We start from the raw sequence: 14,330 nt of genomic DNA on the forward strand, positions 1-14,330 counted from the left end.
CCCGCTGACGTAGATCCACGGCCAGGGGTCAAGGGTGCTTGTCAGCGTGCTGAGAGCTCCAGCCCACGCGGGGAGCTCAGGGATGTTCATGTTCCTGGCTAGGCATGTCGCCTCCTACATCGACTAACAAGCTTTGCGAGCTCCCGTACCGTTTGCAGGGCTGCCAGGGCAGGGCCACAAGCTCGCATCCACACCCCAATTTCGAGGGGCGACGCGACACCCTTCGTACCGGCTCAGGTAACTCAACTGTCAAGCACGACGACGCAGCAAGAGAGAGTGTGCGTGTGTTGGACTTGTAAACGCTCCTTCTACCAAACATGTCATCCAGATACGCAGCCGCCCGCCCAAAACGCGCCGGCGAGTCCTTTGCGCGCGCGCACCACGCCGGCGGCCACCACGATGACGACCACGACGGGCCCTCGTCCTCCAAAAGGGTCAAGTTCGACGTGCGCAACCCCTCCGCGCTCGCCCCCGACTCGCGCGACGACGAAGAAGACGCCGAAGATGCCGCCGTCCTCGACGCCGACGTCATCGGCAAGGGCCCTGGCGCCACCAAGCGCGGCGCTGTGAACATTGATGGCTACGACAGCGACTCCGAGAACGAGACTTTCAACGACCGCGCCGAGCGGAGGGAAGCCAGGGGCGCCAATGGCGGTGGTGATGTGGACATTGCAGACAAGCTGGACAACTACGACAGGAACCTGCGCAACGGGGGCGCAGGCGCCGACGGCGGTGGGGCCGGCGGCGACGAGGACGAGGACATGTTCGCCGCTGATGATGATGACCCCGACGAGCAAGATACCAACGACCCAGCCGCGCCGAGCACCACGTCGCGGGGCAAGAAGGGCAAGGAGGTCCGCTTCCTGGACGCGCACAAGATAGAGGGGCAGGAGAGCACGAGCAAGAGCGGCGGGCACATCCACCTGGACGAGCAGGATGCCAGCAGCGACGATGAGGAGGACATTGAGCTGGCCATCCAGGAGGAGGGCATCGACGAGGAGGTCGGCATGGGGGGCCTGAAGCGCAATGCGCCCAAGATCGACGCGTTCAACATGAAGAACGAGCAGGAGGACGGCGCCTTCGACGAGGCCGGCAACTTCATCCGCAAGGCCGTCGACCCGGACGCCGTGCACGACCGCTGGCTGGACGGGGTGTCCAAGAAGGAGATGAAGAAGGCACGCGAGGCCCACGAGAGGCGCGAGGCCGAGCTGCGGGCCGCGAGGAAGGAGGACGACACTCTCCTCACCCAGGACCTGCTGCGCTCCCTGATCCTGCACCTCGAGCGGGGCGAGACGCCGATCGAGGCGCTGGCGAGGCTGGGCCGGGCGCGGAAAACCGACCACAAGAAGGTGCCCAAGTGGAAGCTGAAGAAGCTCAAGGGCAAGGAGAAGAAGGACGGCGACGCGGACGCCATGGACGTCGACCACGGCAAGGAGGCCGAGGACCCGGCGCAGGCCAGGGTCAAGGAGGCCATCAACGCCATCACCGAGGCGGCCGACAAGCTGCTCGCCAGGGAGTACGCAGAAGTCTACGAGACGGAGAGGGAGCTGCTCGTGAGGGAGTGGCAGGACGAGGCCGGCGAGCGCTGGAGGGAGCCCACGCCCGCTGCTGAGGCGGACACCGGCGGCGGCGGCGGCGGCAACACTGCTGCCACGGGCAACAAGATGTGGGAGTACCGATGGACCGATGGCCGGGATGGCGAGTCGGTGCAAGGGCCCTACGACGGCCCGACGATGAAGGCCTGGCAAGACGCTGGCTACTTCGAGGGCGTCGAGTTCCGAGCCGTGGGCGACGATAGCTGGGATCGCTTAGCAGAGTTCGTTTGAGATCTATATGCGAACTGAAGTTCTCGACGGAACAAAATTGTGTGATGTCCTTAGCGCTGCGTTTCATGACATGACACGATATGATTTCCTGGTACAATTATGGCCCGCAGGTTTCTTTGATTGACGGCTTTTGTTCGATACAGCTATGTAGTCTAGTAGTTGCAAGTTTGACCAGCGGCCACGGCGCCCGCAACACACACGCCCTGCTGCATCAGCACTGCTCCGTCTGCCGCGACCCAGCCCGCCCACGTCTCCTGGGCCGCCTGCCCCGAAGACCACGCCCGTTCCCTTCTCCTGCGCCCATCTCTTCGATCCACTTCCTCAGTTGATCATTCAAGTCCAGCAAGAGCCCACCAGCCCTTGTACCTAGGTCATTTCTGACTCCCTGCGCTGGCTGAGTGCCCGGTTGCGCCGATGAAGTGAGGGCCACTTTCGCTGTGATGGTTGCCTCCGTGACGATCCAACTATTTTGCACTTCGTGCTGTAGATGTTGGCTAAAGGTGGCCATTTGACCGTCCGCGCCAGAGAATACTGAAGAGCTCATGGAAGTGTTGTTAAGGCCAGCGAGGAGCTGTCCAACGACGATCCGTTGCAGCGGCATCTCACGGCCTTGCAAGCTACACACCTCATCCAGATAGGCAGTCGCTTGCCTGCTGACCCGAGTAATTCTGTTGACGCAACCCTGCAGCCTCTTGGTCGGTTCGGTTGACGGCTGTAACAGCCAACAGGATAAGGTCGGGCGCATGGCGTGGCAGATTTCCATCAGTTGGACAAACAACTGCACCTGTGGCGGACTCATCTCTGTCTCAAGTGTGCTTTTCTCCTTGAGGCTCTCTAGGTAGCCCAAGATCGTTTCCAGTAGGGCGACAGAGTGTTCGAGACATTTGCGAGGAATTTCTCTGGACAAGTAAGGCCTGCCAAGGAGATCTCGGAGGGCCCTAGTATAAACGCCTAACAGTGGCCAGATATCAGGGCTTGTTAAGGACGCCCAAATGACGACAGGCAGCATGCGGCTGAGAGAAAACCCCAGAATGTTATCGTTGTTCATGCCCTTCTCGATGATTTTGCTCTCGTCATCAAGTCGGCCGCTGGCCATAGACAGCTTGAAGTGGTTGTACAAGTAGTAGAACAGTTGGGCTCCGGCTGTCGTCTCGCCTTCTCCCAACCTGAGCCCGTAGGAAATAATCCCGGCCGAGTGTAGCTGAGGGTCCTCTGCGGCAGGGCTATATTCTGCACTGGCCTGAAAGTAAAATGGGTCGACTGGACAAATTTCGGCGCCATGGGACTTAATGAGCGCCACGATCTGGCGGATGAAGATCATGTAACCTTGGTGCTCCTCCGAGTCCAAGTTCAGAGATGTGATGTCTGACTTCATCTGCTGCATTACCAGTTTGAGGAGCTTCTCATACTTGGCACGCAGAGATTTCCGACGCCCAGAGTCCCCTAGTCGAAGTTCTTTCCTCATGTAAGAAATGGCACAGGCAAAGTAGTCGCGATTCGTACAGTAGTCGGGGCGCGCTCCGCTGAAGACAGCGGAACACTCCATGTAACCTAGATTCAACGTCCTGAGCGTCTCGGCGAGGTGGACCTCGTACTTGAGAGCATGGGAAGGTTTGACCAAGGACAGCAGCCAGATATCGAAATGGCTGCAGCCGACGCTGGAGAAATCGAAGACATGGTTCTTCAGCAAAGTGGCCACGAAAAGAGGCAGGAAGGTCCTTTCTTTCAAGCTGAGGTTCTGGGGCGTAGTCTCAAACAAGCCATACTTCCCAATGGAGAAGAAGTGCTTCAGCGATCTCTTCCCGCCGTTGACGAACAAGCTCGCAATTCTACCCGAGAGGGTAAGTGCCTTCTCTCGGAGGGCGGATACTGAGGCGTGATGAGATTTTTTATCAGGCGCAGACGAGGCCAGTACCTGACGAACTGCGATGAACAGCGCCTGAACAACCTTTTCATCGAGAAATTCGACGGCATCGTTGTACTCGTGGTTGTCACTTGAAGAGAGAGAGTCGTTGGACTCCTCCTTGAGCACATCACCGAGCTTCTCCAAACGCTCTAAAAAGAGCTCGACTGTTTCGAAAGAAGCCCGCAAGATACCAAAGTCCAGGTCTTTGCCATCAGTGCAGGCACTGGTGAGCGCTTTGTTCAATTGGCTTGTGTTGAAAGAAAACATGGCAGAAACAAGCGATGGACAGTGTGCCATGACTTCTAAGGACGCCGTTACACTGAAATACAGGACATCTTTTGCTGCAGTCTGATTTGCAGACACGAAGCTGTCGAGCATCTGCTGCCCAATATCCTTCCTGGTTTCTGTTGGCATAGACATAAATTGGCGTTGGATGTCGGCCGCAGCGGAAAGGTATTGGTCAAGGACTTGCTGGAACACGTGGTTTTGCCACGACATGAACGGACGATAGATATCGACGGCGGCTCCCGAAGACACGACAAATGTCGCAAGCTGTTTCCACGCCCGGAGATTGACAAGGACAGCCTCTTTGTGAGAACTTCCAGGGGATACCAACTTCTCGATCAAATGAACAGCTGGCCGTTCCTCAGGAGGGGCGGCCCAGAAGAGAGTACACAACAAGTCGTGGTGGTTTCTCAAGGCAGCGAGATCATGAGCATGTATCGTTTGCTCTTTTGAATACTGACGATCGTGGTTAGGAAGAGTGCGGGCGATGAGGTTTCGGATGTCATTGAAAAGACCACGTCTTCTCATTTTTTGGATGGCTAACCCCAACATCTTCAGGAAGATGTGAAAGCAACGGTCCTCGGCCTCAACAGACAAAGATGCCATGCCACCGAGATTGTCTAGAAACCGTGGTGACTTGTACACTTCCTCGTTCCTCAGATTTGAGAGATTTTGCCGGCCGAAGAAGTCAAAGATAGTGCCGACGATACCACTGCATTTATACCACCCCCATTGATCGATGAGGTAGTGGCAGCGGCCCAGCAGAGCTCGGCAGTATTCGTTGAAACTAGGAGATTGCTTTGGATTACTTTGACTGGACTCGAAGACCCGTTTGAGAAGTTTCTGTGGCAAACCCCATCCATGAGATCCCTGGATGAGGGTAGTATGCCGCAAGCTTTTATTGACAATGCCGGTCTCGTCGAAATCCTCAAGCGGTACCAAAGTAAAAATGTCCCTCCACAGCTTCTCGAATTGTTGAGCGTCAGAGCTCTGGGGTAGGTCAAAAGACACCATCATGGAATAAGTCACGTCCCAGAAGCCAGCCCTAGGAATGTGTGCCGAGTTCAACACCTGGATGACAGTTACCCAGCAGATCATAGTGAAATTGTCGCTCCTGATTCCTTGCTCCCTGGCAGAAAGCCGTTGCAGATCATCATAAGTCGCTCGGACACCTGAGGTGCCAATTTCGAGAAGCCTCTTGACAATCAGCCTTGAGAATTGCTTGATCAGTTCCTCAGCCTGTAGAGCCGCGCTCGAAAGCTCCGCGCCACTCTGACATATTCTAAGAACGACCAGAGCACAGATGAGAAACCGTACATAGATCTCAAGAAATATATGAGGCTGGCTTTCTGTCGAGAATGACTGGGTAAGCTCGAAGAAGCTAAGCAAGAGTTCCGAAAGCCTCTGAACACATGATCTGAGGTCTGACCCATCCTTGACGCTCACCGAGTGCATCAAATACTGAAGGACGTGGTCAGCACAGCTGATGGCTTGGCAACTTCTGGGCTCGACATCGGACTCATTGATCGTTGACAGCTGTTCTGAGAGCAGATCAAAAAGTAGTCCAAGTTCGGAAGACGTCGTTTCAGTCCAGTGCCCCCAGTGAAAGTAGTGATCCGCAAGATTGAAGGAGGTGACCGGTCGAGGTTGAGAAAGATCGCCAAAATCCTGGCAACCCACAGCTTTTCTCAAAGTGCCATTCCCTATAAGAGTGCTGTGGTGGAAGTAAACACCCTCTTGCAGGGGGAAGATCTCGAAATTGTGCGTATACTGCGTGCCGTAGGGCCCTAGTCCTAAGATCTTATTCTGCCCTTGATGCAGTGCTTCAAAGCTTTCTTCGTTGACGAGGGGTCCATGTGCTGGGAGCGGATCATTCGCATGTCTGAATTGGGGCGCATCGAGGTCCAGTCGCTTCGGCGCAATCTGCTTGCGGAAATGACGTCTCACATCTTTGGGCCTCTGGTCTTTGGGCTCCTCATGGCCAAGTACGCTCTGCTCGGAGCAGTTAACTTCGACTGGGTTTTTCTCGAGCTGTGCTTTATTCGGCGAGGACTTTTGGAGAAGGAATGTTGGAGCTAATATCTCTTTTCTGGATTTGCGAAACACAAGGTCCAGCATCTTCTTCCTCGCAGTAAAAGCTGCATTGTCCGTACCATGCGATACTTCAGATTCGAGTTGCGCTGGCCTGCTAAGGTATCCACCACCCACATTGTGTGATGGAGTCTTTCTGAGCGCCGTCCGTCTAATGGAATCATCCCCTGGGCGAAATTGTGTGGCTGCTTCGCTGGTGATCACAAAGTCGTCAATAATTACTTGTTTCGCCAACTGTGTGAAGGATATGCCGGAACGGCCACCAGAATGTCTCGTGATATTCGGGGACAGCTGCCCCAGAGGTCGTCTTGGCTTTCGCAGCTCTAGACCAGTCTGTAGATTGCCCGCGGCCGGTCGCCGCTGCACTGCTTTCTGTTTAATGTTGCCCACTTGCCAGTCTCGGATAACTGAGTGAACATCCACGTTGTCCTTGCGAGTTCCGAGGTTGATGGCCTTATTGTTGGGTTTCGATCTGCCCAAATCATGACGCCTGCTGGCAGCTCTGGCAGCGATCCTGACGAATCTCGGCGCACCGGGCTCAACAACATCTACAATGCCCAGGGCCGGGGGCGACGCAGCTCGTGTCTTAGAGGTGCTCTGTTTGACATTTGTTTTGGAGTGACGACTTCTGACGCCGCCACTCGATGAGCGATCCACACGGTGCAAAGATTTTGAGATCTGGGGTTGGCGGTAACGCTTTTCTCCTTTGAACAACTTTTGCTGTGCGTTCTTCTTTCTTTTGTTCGAAAGACCTCTCGATGTGCGATTCCGTTTCCCTCCGGGCAGCATCCAGTCGACGTAGTCTTCCTCAATTACCGACAGATTATCATCAATACCTTCTGGTCCGTTATTGGGAAAGCTGGCCCCGTACTCAGCGTCAAGATCCAAGATGTCGTTCGTCTGTCTCGGCGCATCATCTTCATCGTCATCGTCGCCGAGGTCATCGAGGAAATTGCTGGCGGGATTGGCTTTGGTACGCCTGACTGTAGCCACTCCACGTTGTCTCCCATCCGGAGAGCGCGGCGGGGTTGGCCGTCTGATAACACCTTTTCGTACGCTCTTACTGGTTTGCTGGTCCAACCTGAGCCACGAGGCAGGCAGCACACCCCTAATCCTCTTCACATTTCGCTGTACGATTTCTGAATCGACGTCAGAGCTGCGGTCTTCTTGATCCGATGGCCCCTCGTCTGCGCTGCCATCTAAATCATTCGAGAGGTCAACGATCTCGCGATTGATTCCGAGTTCCGAATCAGCGTTTAGTCGCTCGAGCGGCGTCATCGCAAAAGGATCCTCTGTTAACTGGGACAAGGGCCGAGGCGAGCCATTGGGAGACGGAGAGTCAGCCAGCGTTGGATCCACCCGCAAAGGATCCGGTGAAGGCGGAATGTCCCAGTCGTCGTTTACTATCACAGGCGGTGGCGCATGTCTGAGTATCTCATGTCTGCTTTTCAGTCGTTTATTCAACGTGGAGGGTCGAGACGGCGCTGGTCGTTTTGACGGTCTGGCTGGTGTTCTCACCGGTTTCGTAGCTAGGTGTTTGATGTCCGGGAACTCCTCTTCTCCGTTGATACTTGTGTCGTCCGTCTGCTGACTGCGACTGCGCTCACTGCTCGCCTGTAGCTGACGACGAGGGGACGAAGTCCTTGGCGATGGTGACAAGGCCAACTCATCCACGTCATCATCTAGAGCATACCTCAAGGTGCTCGTTCGGATCCCCTGCGATTCTTCGCCTGGGCCACCGGAGGTTGGTTGGCTCTCGTTAGATGTGTAGTCTTGCTCTTGAGACACTTTTCCATCGTCGCCTTTGCTGAGATTCTGCTCTTGCACGGCAATATGAATAGGTTTGACACCATGTGACTTCATGAAACGACTGTACTGAGCATTTTCAAGGAGATAGGGGTGCTCTTGTATTGGCTTTCGAGGTCGCAGTGATCGACCGGCTGGTGGGTAAGATTCCACAGGCACGTCTCGTTGAACACGTGTGGCCTGTAGCTGGCTTGACGGCCGAGGGTCGTGACCGTTCTCGTGATATTCTCGCAGGTGCCGTAGTTCGGGGCCAGGTTCGAGGGAGCTGCCAGGGAAGGGATTGGCGGAGTGTGCATTTATCTGGACAATGCTTGATGAAATCTCGTCTCTCTCGGGGAGGATCGTTGTGGGCGTGTTTTGGGAGCCTTTGCTCCTGTTTGTACGATCAGCCTCATCACCTCTAATCTCACGATCGCTGCTGGGTGCATCTTGCTGTTTCCAGCAAGGTTGTCGAGTGTCTTGTCCAAGATCCGCTGAAGCTGTCGACCGTGGTTCATTGTGCTTGTCTGGGGTTTGCTCGATTGCGGGCGTCGTCTCCCTGTGGCCATTGAAAGATCCCGACGAGCCTGGAAACTCCCAAATGTCGTCGTGCCGCTTCTCAAGCGGTGATTTCGGTGGACTATGCCGCAGAGGTGGAGGCAGGGAGTCCTCTGAGTCGAAGCCTTCGTCGTCCGAGTCGGGGACTACACCCAGTTCCTTCCAGTTCCCCATGAGAGCACGGATGCATTGTAAGGCTCGACGAACCAAATCTCAGGGCTGTAGAGGGCTTTCACTGGATCAAGTTGCCATCTCTAAGTTGGCGCGCTTACGTACGGGACGGTCAAGTGTGGTCCAATTCACGCCACTCACATATGGGAACGCGTTGTGTCTAATCAATGAGACGCGTCTGGGGTAGGTGGGTCGGTGTTCTGTAATCACGGTGGTCATGTTGATAGGCTGCACCCAGGGTCTGTGGACATGCACATTTACAGACCTCTTCCTTCACCAGTAATTACGCATGTACCTATTGACAAAGCGGCAGCTTTCGAATACACAACACACCATCAGACACCATCGCTTCATTGCCGCTGTCTTGTGTCACGCTTGGCTGCAAGATGTCTGCTCGCAACCTCACTGCTCTTGGTTTTTCGGTGGGTGTTGGCGTCATCACTGGTTCGTCATTTCGTCCATAATTCGTCAGCACGAGATGCGGCCAAGCGCTGAAGAATAGTCACAGGAGTTTACATATTCAAGCCAACTCTAGAAGAGCAGCGGAAATCGAATGAATTCTGGAGGAGCCCTGGGTATGTGGTTTCTGCAGGTGCCTCCCCCAGAGCCACTCGTTGACTTGAAGCAGTGAAGCACAAATTGGCGGTGCCGCAGAAAATGCCAATTCGAACCCACAGGACCTGACGAATCAGCCCCCAAACCGCCAGGGCCAGGGCCAGGGCCCAGAGAAATGAGAAACGAGAAGTTCGATGCTATCGACACGAGAGCGTGCGCCCATGTCCAATGATTATCAACGACTTTGCGGGCGCAGGGGCTACATTCAGTTCATCTCACGTCCATGCGTGTGTATTCATCAACACACCTTCTGCTCGCAGCCACTGCTCCCATGCCTTCATAACTTGTCTCTGGGGCTAAATGGTGATCAAAGTGGAGCGGGTCGTCCACTTTCCGGTGACTTCCTCTCCAGTCTGGCTGTCCCCGATGGAAAAGCCTGGCCTGGCCTGTTCAGTCACCTGTTGGTCATCCGGGCAACCTGCGTATTACTCCAGCCATCCAAGACTGCCCCATGATTTCACAAAGGGCGGAATGGGGGCAGAGGGCAAGCTGCTGATACGTCCGAAGGTCGGCTATGGAGCACCTTGCACAAATGCCGCCCTCTAACCCTTCGAAGTGTCGTGACGATTCAAACAACACAGCTGCCCGAAAAGCACGCGCAGGGATTGGTCAAGCCGTCTGAGAGGTCCCCATATAGATTCCACAGTAGTTAGCCGACCCTTGTCCGGTGCATTTGCGCAGCAGTAGTAGCAGCGGCTTGATCATGTCTAGGGGATAGGCGGCTCAGGAGTGGACGTGAGTGGCATGATTCTGTTCAAGCCTGGTGAATACCTCCATGAAATTTTGCAAAAGTGACAGTCGGATAGCATAGGAAGCTTAGGCGTGTTGGTGAATGTTGGAATGTGATGAATCAAGAAACGGGTTGACCTTCTCACGATGATTGATTGGCTGCTGATACTTACATAAGCATGACAGCTGTGGGTGGTCTGATCTCTGCAGAAGGATGGAAGCGTGGGTGAGAGGGAAGAATTCAAGCCGGGATCTCTGCCAAAACCCTCAAGCCTAACAAAAGCAACGTTTGACGGTCACGACCTCGTCAATTGGTTCCATCTCCACTCTTCTCCAGCGACCCGACACCATCCTCTCAATCCCATTCATCCACGACCCTTTCTCGACGGTCCTCGCCTCGATTCATCAGCTGTGCAGTTCCTCCTTCACAAGCAATCACAATGATGCGCATCCCGACATCAGCCGCCCTGCGCGCCTCCGTCGCCCGGGCTGGTCGCCAGGCCACCACCTCTTCCGCTATGGTCACCCGCGCTGCCGCCTCTACCCACGCCATCTCTAACCCTACCTTGGCCAACATCGAGAAGAGGTGGGAGGGCATGCCTCTGCAGGAGCAGGCCGAGCTGTGGATGGCTCTGCGCGACCGCATGAAGGAGAACTGGGCCGACCTGACTCTCCAGGAGAAGAAGGCTGGTGAGTGCACCAGCGAACCACAAAGACAGCATCGTCATTCCAATCAAACGACCCAGACGCACCTGGAGGGTCGCCATGGAGCTTCAGACGGGTGCTCCGGCACCAGTCGGGTCCAATTGGCCCTTGCCTGCCACGCGCGAGCCGTCACTGCGTCATGATAAATTGCTACAGTCGACGGACGCTGATACAAATGCCTCATAGCTTACTGGATTGCCTTCGGCCCTCACGGCCCCCGTGCCCAGCCTCCTGCCGACGAGAACAAGAAGGTTCTATTCTACGTCTTCGCCGGCCTCGGTGCATCCCTGACCATCTTCGCTACCATGCGCATGTTCGCCAAGCCCCCACCACACACCATGACGCGCGAGTGGCAGGAGGCTGCCAACGACTACCTCAAGGTCCGTCATGTCCGGGCCTCCCGCATGTGCACATTTGGCATGCTAACTTTGAACACCAAAACAGGAGCAAAAATCCGATCCCTTCACCGGCGTCTCCTCACCCGAGTACAAGGGACAGGGTCAGGTCCAGTCCCCACCCGCGAAGGCTTAAGACTCTCATGCAGCGGATGGGAAAGAATTTCTCCTTTGTCAGTAGAAGAGGCAGAAGCGAAAACAACAGGAACAGGAACAATATTATCATTGCCCCATGGTCTCACCTCCATGTACAAAATGATGTCTAGAGAAAGAGAGAGCAACGGAGCGGCGGCGTGGTTGGATGGTGGTGATTTCATACGTGGATGTAAATATGTGTACGAGAATCCCAAGATCCTTCAACAACACCAAAGTCGTGAGTCCACGGCTGCAGGAAGGGCAAATCTGGCACCACCCGAGCTCCGGTCGACCCAGCTCGAGCCAGTCCTCAGACACCTCGACCATACCAGCAAGTGCTTGCTTGTAGTAAATTGTATTACGCATCTACCGTGTTCCCCGGGATTGCAGGGCTTTGCAGGTGCCGCCGCACACGGAGGCTGAATGACATGCTTGCATCACGTATGTATGTACTGTGTGCTACTCCATGCAATGCTGAAGATACCCTTGTGCGCCAGTCCCCAAATCGACTCGCCAGCGCCCAAGACGTCCTTATGGTTGTCCCAGAAATAACCGCAGTTGCGCCGTACGCTATTCGCCGCTTTGTCCTGCCTCTCGGTATTGCTCAAATGTTGATGCAGTAGCCTCGTCTACTTCTTGGGGCTGATCCTCTGCCCTGATGCGCCTCTCAACTTCCAACCACCCATCTCTGCCCCAGTAGCCAGCCTTCTCCAGTCCTTTCACGCAAGCCTCCGTGATGAGAACGTGTTGCACAGGTGCTTCGTACATTGGTTCGGCAAGTACCCTCTCCATCTCCATTTTCAACCCTCTGGCGCCAGTGCCATTCTTGAGAGCTCGCTCGGCAATGGCTAGGAGGGCACGCCTGGTGAAGTACAACCTGGAAGGATAGGTCTCGAACAATGCTGCATACTGTGCGACGAGTCCGTTGCGAGGGACTGTCAAGATCCGAAAAAGTTCATCTTGCGATAGTGGTGACAGTGCGATGATATTATGTAGCCGACCGATGAGCTCCGGGATGAAACCGAAAGCTTGTAGGTCGTCGGGCGTGGTCAGGTCCACTTTGAGGCGCTCATGTCAGTTATTGTCATCTCCTCTCAGGCTTGCCTGACATCCACCGAAGATAACTCACTTGGCGTGAAGCCGACGCTTCCAGGCTCATCCCCTACCGCTGCCTGAGGTTGGTGCGGCAGATGAGAGTACATCTCTCGCGGCAGGACAGTTTTGTTGCCCTTCTTGGAGGACCGGCCTTCGCCGATCTCGGCCCCAAATCCTAGTGACGGCTTCGATACTCTTGCCAATATGTGTCTTTCAAGTCCGACAAAAGCGCCGCAAAAGACAAATAGTATGTTCCTTGTGTCGATGGTGTACTGGTCTGTCCTACCTGAGGTGGGAGGCGTAGGAGGCGCCATGCTCGGGCTGCCAGACCCGTAGTTGCTCGTTATGGGGGCGGCAGATCGCGTGGACTTGTTGTCCTTAACGTTGATTGTTACTTTTGTTCCTTCCACGAGCTTGAGGAGAGCTTGTTGGACACCTTCCCCGCCGACATCTCGGCCATTTGCTGTTTCTCTGCGCGCAATCTTGTCAAACTCATCCAGGACCACGATTCCATGCTCGGTTGCTCTAGTATCGTAGTTTGATTCGATGAGGAGCCTCTCGATACAGCTTTCGACGTCTTGGCCTATGTAGCCGGCTTGAGTGAAGGAGTTGCAATCGCATATTGTGAATGGGACATTGAGCTTTTTACTCAGGGTTCTGGGGACCTCTTAGTATTTCTGTGGCAAGCGGGAGAGGTAGCTAGGGAATCGAGGCATACTCAAGAATATAGGTCTTTCCCACGCCTGTAGGGCCTATCAGTAGCAAGTTACTTTTATCTATTCTAGTATGATGTGGTATGGTCGGGTCTTCCGGTATGTAGAACTCGGCGGAAGCGGCAGCGGCAGCGGCAGCGGCATCTGCGACTTGATGCCCCCGCTGTATGGACTCATAGTGACCGGGAAATTCGTCTGGACAACTACCATCAGTACGCGACACATGGACGCTATGCGCCACGCTGGAGGTGCTGACCTTCGACCGGGTGGGGGTCACGATATGGCTCGAGGCGATCTCTCTCACGCGACCGGTTCTGGCGTTGCAGCTTTTCGCGGAGCTTGTTGTCGTGCTCCTGGTCGTGCCTCCGCCTCCTGAGATTCTGATAGTGATTGAAGATGGCGGAACATATGGTTTTCTTTGCACGGTCCTGACCGACAACATACTCGTCGACTCGGGCCTTGAGATCGCGGGGATAGAATTGTGGGACCCCGAAGCTTGGGTTCGCGAACATGGGCCCGCGGTCGGAGACATCGGTGGGGTCATAGGAGCTTGTGAAGCCCGAGTTGAAGCTGTGTGGTCTCCTGGCGGATGGCGATGGCGTGGACACAGAGAAGGCCCGATATCCAGAGACTGAGCACTGTGCCTGCGCTTGCAGGCGGGAGGGGATTGGGGCTGGGGGTTTCCGACGGGCGTGGGACAGAGGCAAGAGGTGTAATCGCGCCCCCCGTGAGGCGGCCATGATCATATTAGGAGACTGCACATGCTATTAAGGACCCGCCTTGGGGATTCTGAAGGCACAATGCTCTTGAGACAGTCTATTAGCTGTGACAGAACGACTAGGAGGTAGGTATGGGTGTGATGGACCAGAGGTGAGTTGGCTGACTGCACGTGGCTGCACTTTGGGGCGGATGGTTCGTGAGGAGGGACGGAGGCGATGTTGGTAGAGACCTACAGTAGGTAGACGTTGGTATGGGCGACCTCGGGAGAGTGGCGTCGGTCCACCTGCATGGCTCCCACCATTGAAACATGGCGGGGTTCCCTTACCTAAGGCCTCGTGGGTGCCCGCCTTTCTGCCCTTCACAACCCCAAGCTTCTACCCCGAGCCGCCCACCGTGCCACCTGGGCACTCCAGCGCGCCCATCCACAGGGGCTGTCTTCCGAGTCTGGGGTCTGGGGAAAATGTCAACCCAGCACACCCTGGACAACTAATCCCCTCACCCCATTCCTGAGATTGAGGGGCTACGGGTGCGAATTTTGCAAGATGCAGCTCAGTCTAGCAGGTAGACTATAAGGTAGGCAGACCATCTAGGCGTGCTAGGT

The 14,330-nt window shown here is 55.3% G+C and overlaps 5 protein-coding genes across 5 annotated transcripts; 3 read left to right on the forward strand and 2 right to left on the reverse strand.

Annotated features, from left to right (window-relative positions):
• Window positions 1-317: 317 nt before the first annotated feature.
• J7T55_006853 (lin1 family protein) lies at window positions 318-1,826 on the forward strand (the record flags this gene model as incomplete). Its single annotated transcript, XM_053133235.1, has 1 exon — window positions 318-1,826. One exon carries the CDS (start codon window positions 318-320, stop codon window positions 1,824-1,826), a length of 1,509 nt encoding a protein of 502 aa, XP_053001613.1.
• A 211-nt stretch (window positions 1,827-2,037) lies between these two features.
• J7T55_006854 (uncharacterized protein) lies at window positions 2,038-8,625 on the reverse strand (the record flags this gene model as incomplete). The annotated part of the gene is made up of 1 exon (XM_053133246.1): window positions 2,038-8,625. The coding sequence occupies one exon, from the start codon at window positions 8,623-8,625 to the stop codon at window positions 2,038-2,040; it is 6,588 nt and encodes a 2,195-aa protein (XP_053001614.1).
• Window positions 8,626-9,008: 383 nt separating this feature from the next.
• Window positions 9,009-9,356, forward strand: J7T55_006855 (uncharacterized protein; the record flags this gene model as incomplete). The annotated part of the gene is made up of 3 exons (XM_053133257.1): window positions 9,009-9,066; window positions 9,131-9,197; window positions 9,251-9,356. 3 exons carry the CDS (start codon window positions 9,009-9,011, stop codon window positions 9,354-9,356), a joined length of 231 nt encoding a protein of 76 aa, XP_053001615.1.
• Window positions 9,357-10,406: 1,050 nt separating this feature from the next.
• On the forward strand, window positions 10,407-11,202 carry J7T55_006856 (cytochrome c oxidase polypeptide 5; the record flags this gene model as incomplete). Its single annotated transcript, XM_053133268.1, has 3 exons — window positions 10,407-10,656; window positions 10,858-11,051; window positions 11,116-11,202. 3 exons carry the CDS (start codon window positions 10,407-10,409, stop codon window positions 11,200-11,202), a joined length of 531 nt encoding a protein of 176 aa, XP_053001616.1.
• A 569-nt stretch (window positions 11,203-11,771) lies between these two features.
• On the reverse strand, window positions 11,772-13,755 carry J7T55_006857 (ATP-dependent Clp protease ATP-binding subunit ClpX; the record flags this gene model as incomplete). The annotated part of the gene is made up of 4 exons (XM_053133279.1): window positions 11,772-12,259; window positions 12,331-12,953; window positions 13,015-13,204; window positions 13,266-13,755. 4 exons carry the CDS (start codon window positions 13,753-13,755, stop codon window positions 11,772-11,774), a joined length of 1,791 nt encoding a protein of 596 aa, XP_053001617.1.
• Between the last annotated feature and the right edge of the window lie 575 nt (window positions 13,756-14,330).

The sequence above is a fragment of the Diaporthe amygdali genome (genome assembly GCF_026229845.1).
Source record: "Diaporthe amygdali strain CAA958 chromosome Unknown NODE_1_length_4327563_cov_65_473760, whole genome shotgun sequence".
Taxonomy (NCBI): Eukaryota; Fungi; Ascomycota; class Sordariomycetes; order Diaporthales; family Diaporthaceae; genus Diaporthe; species Diaporthe amygdali.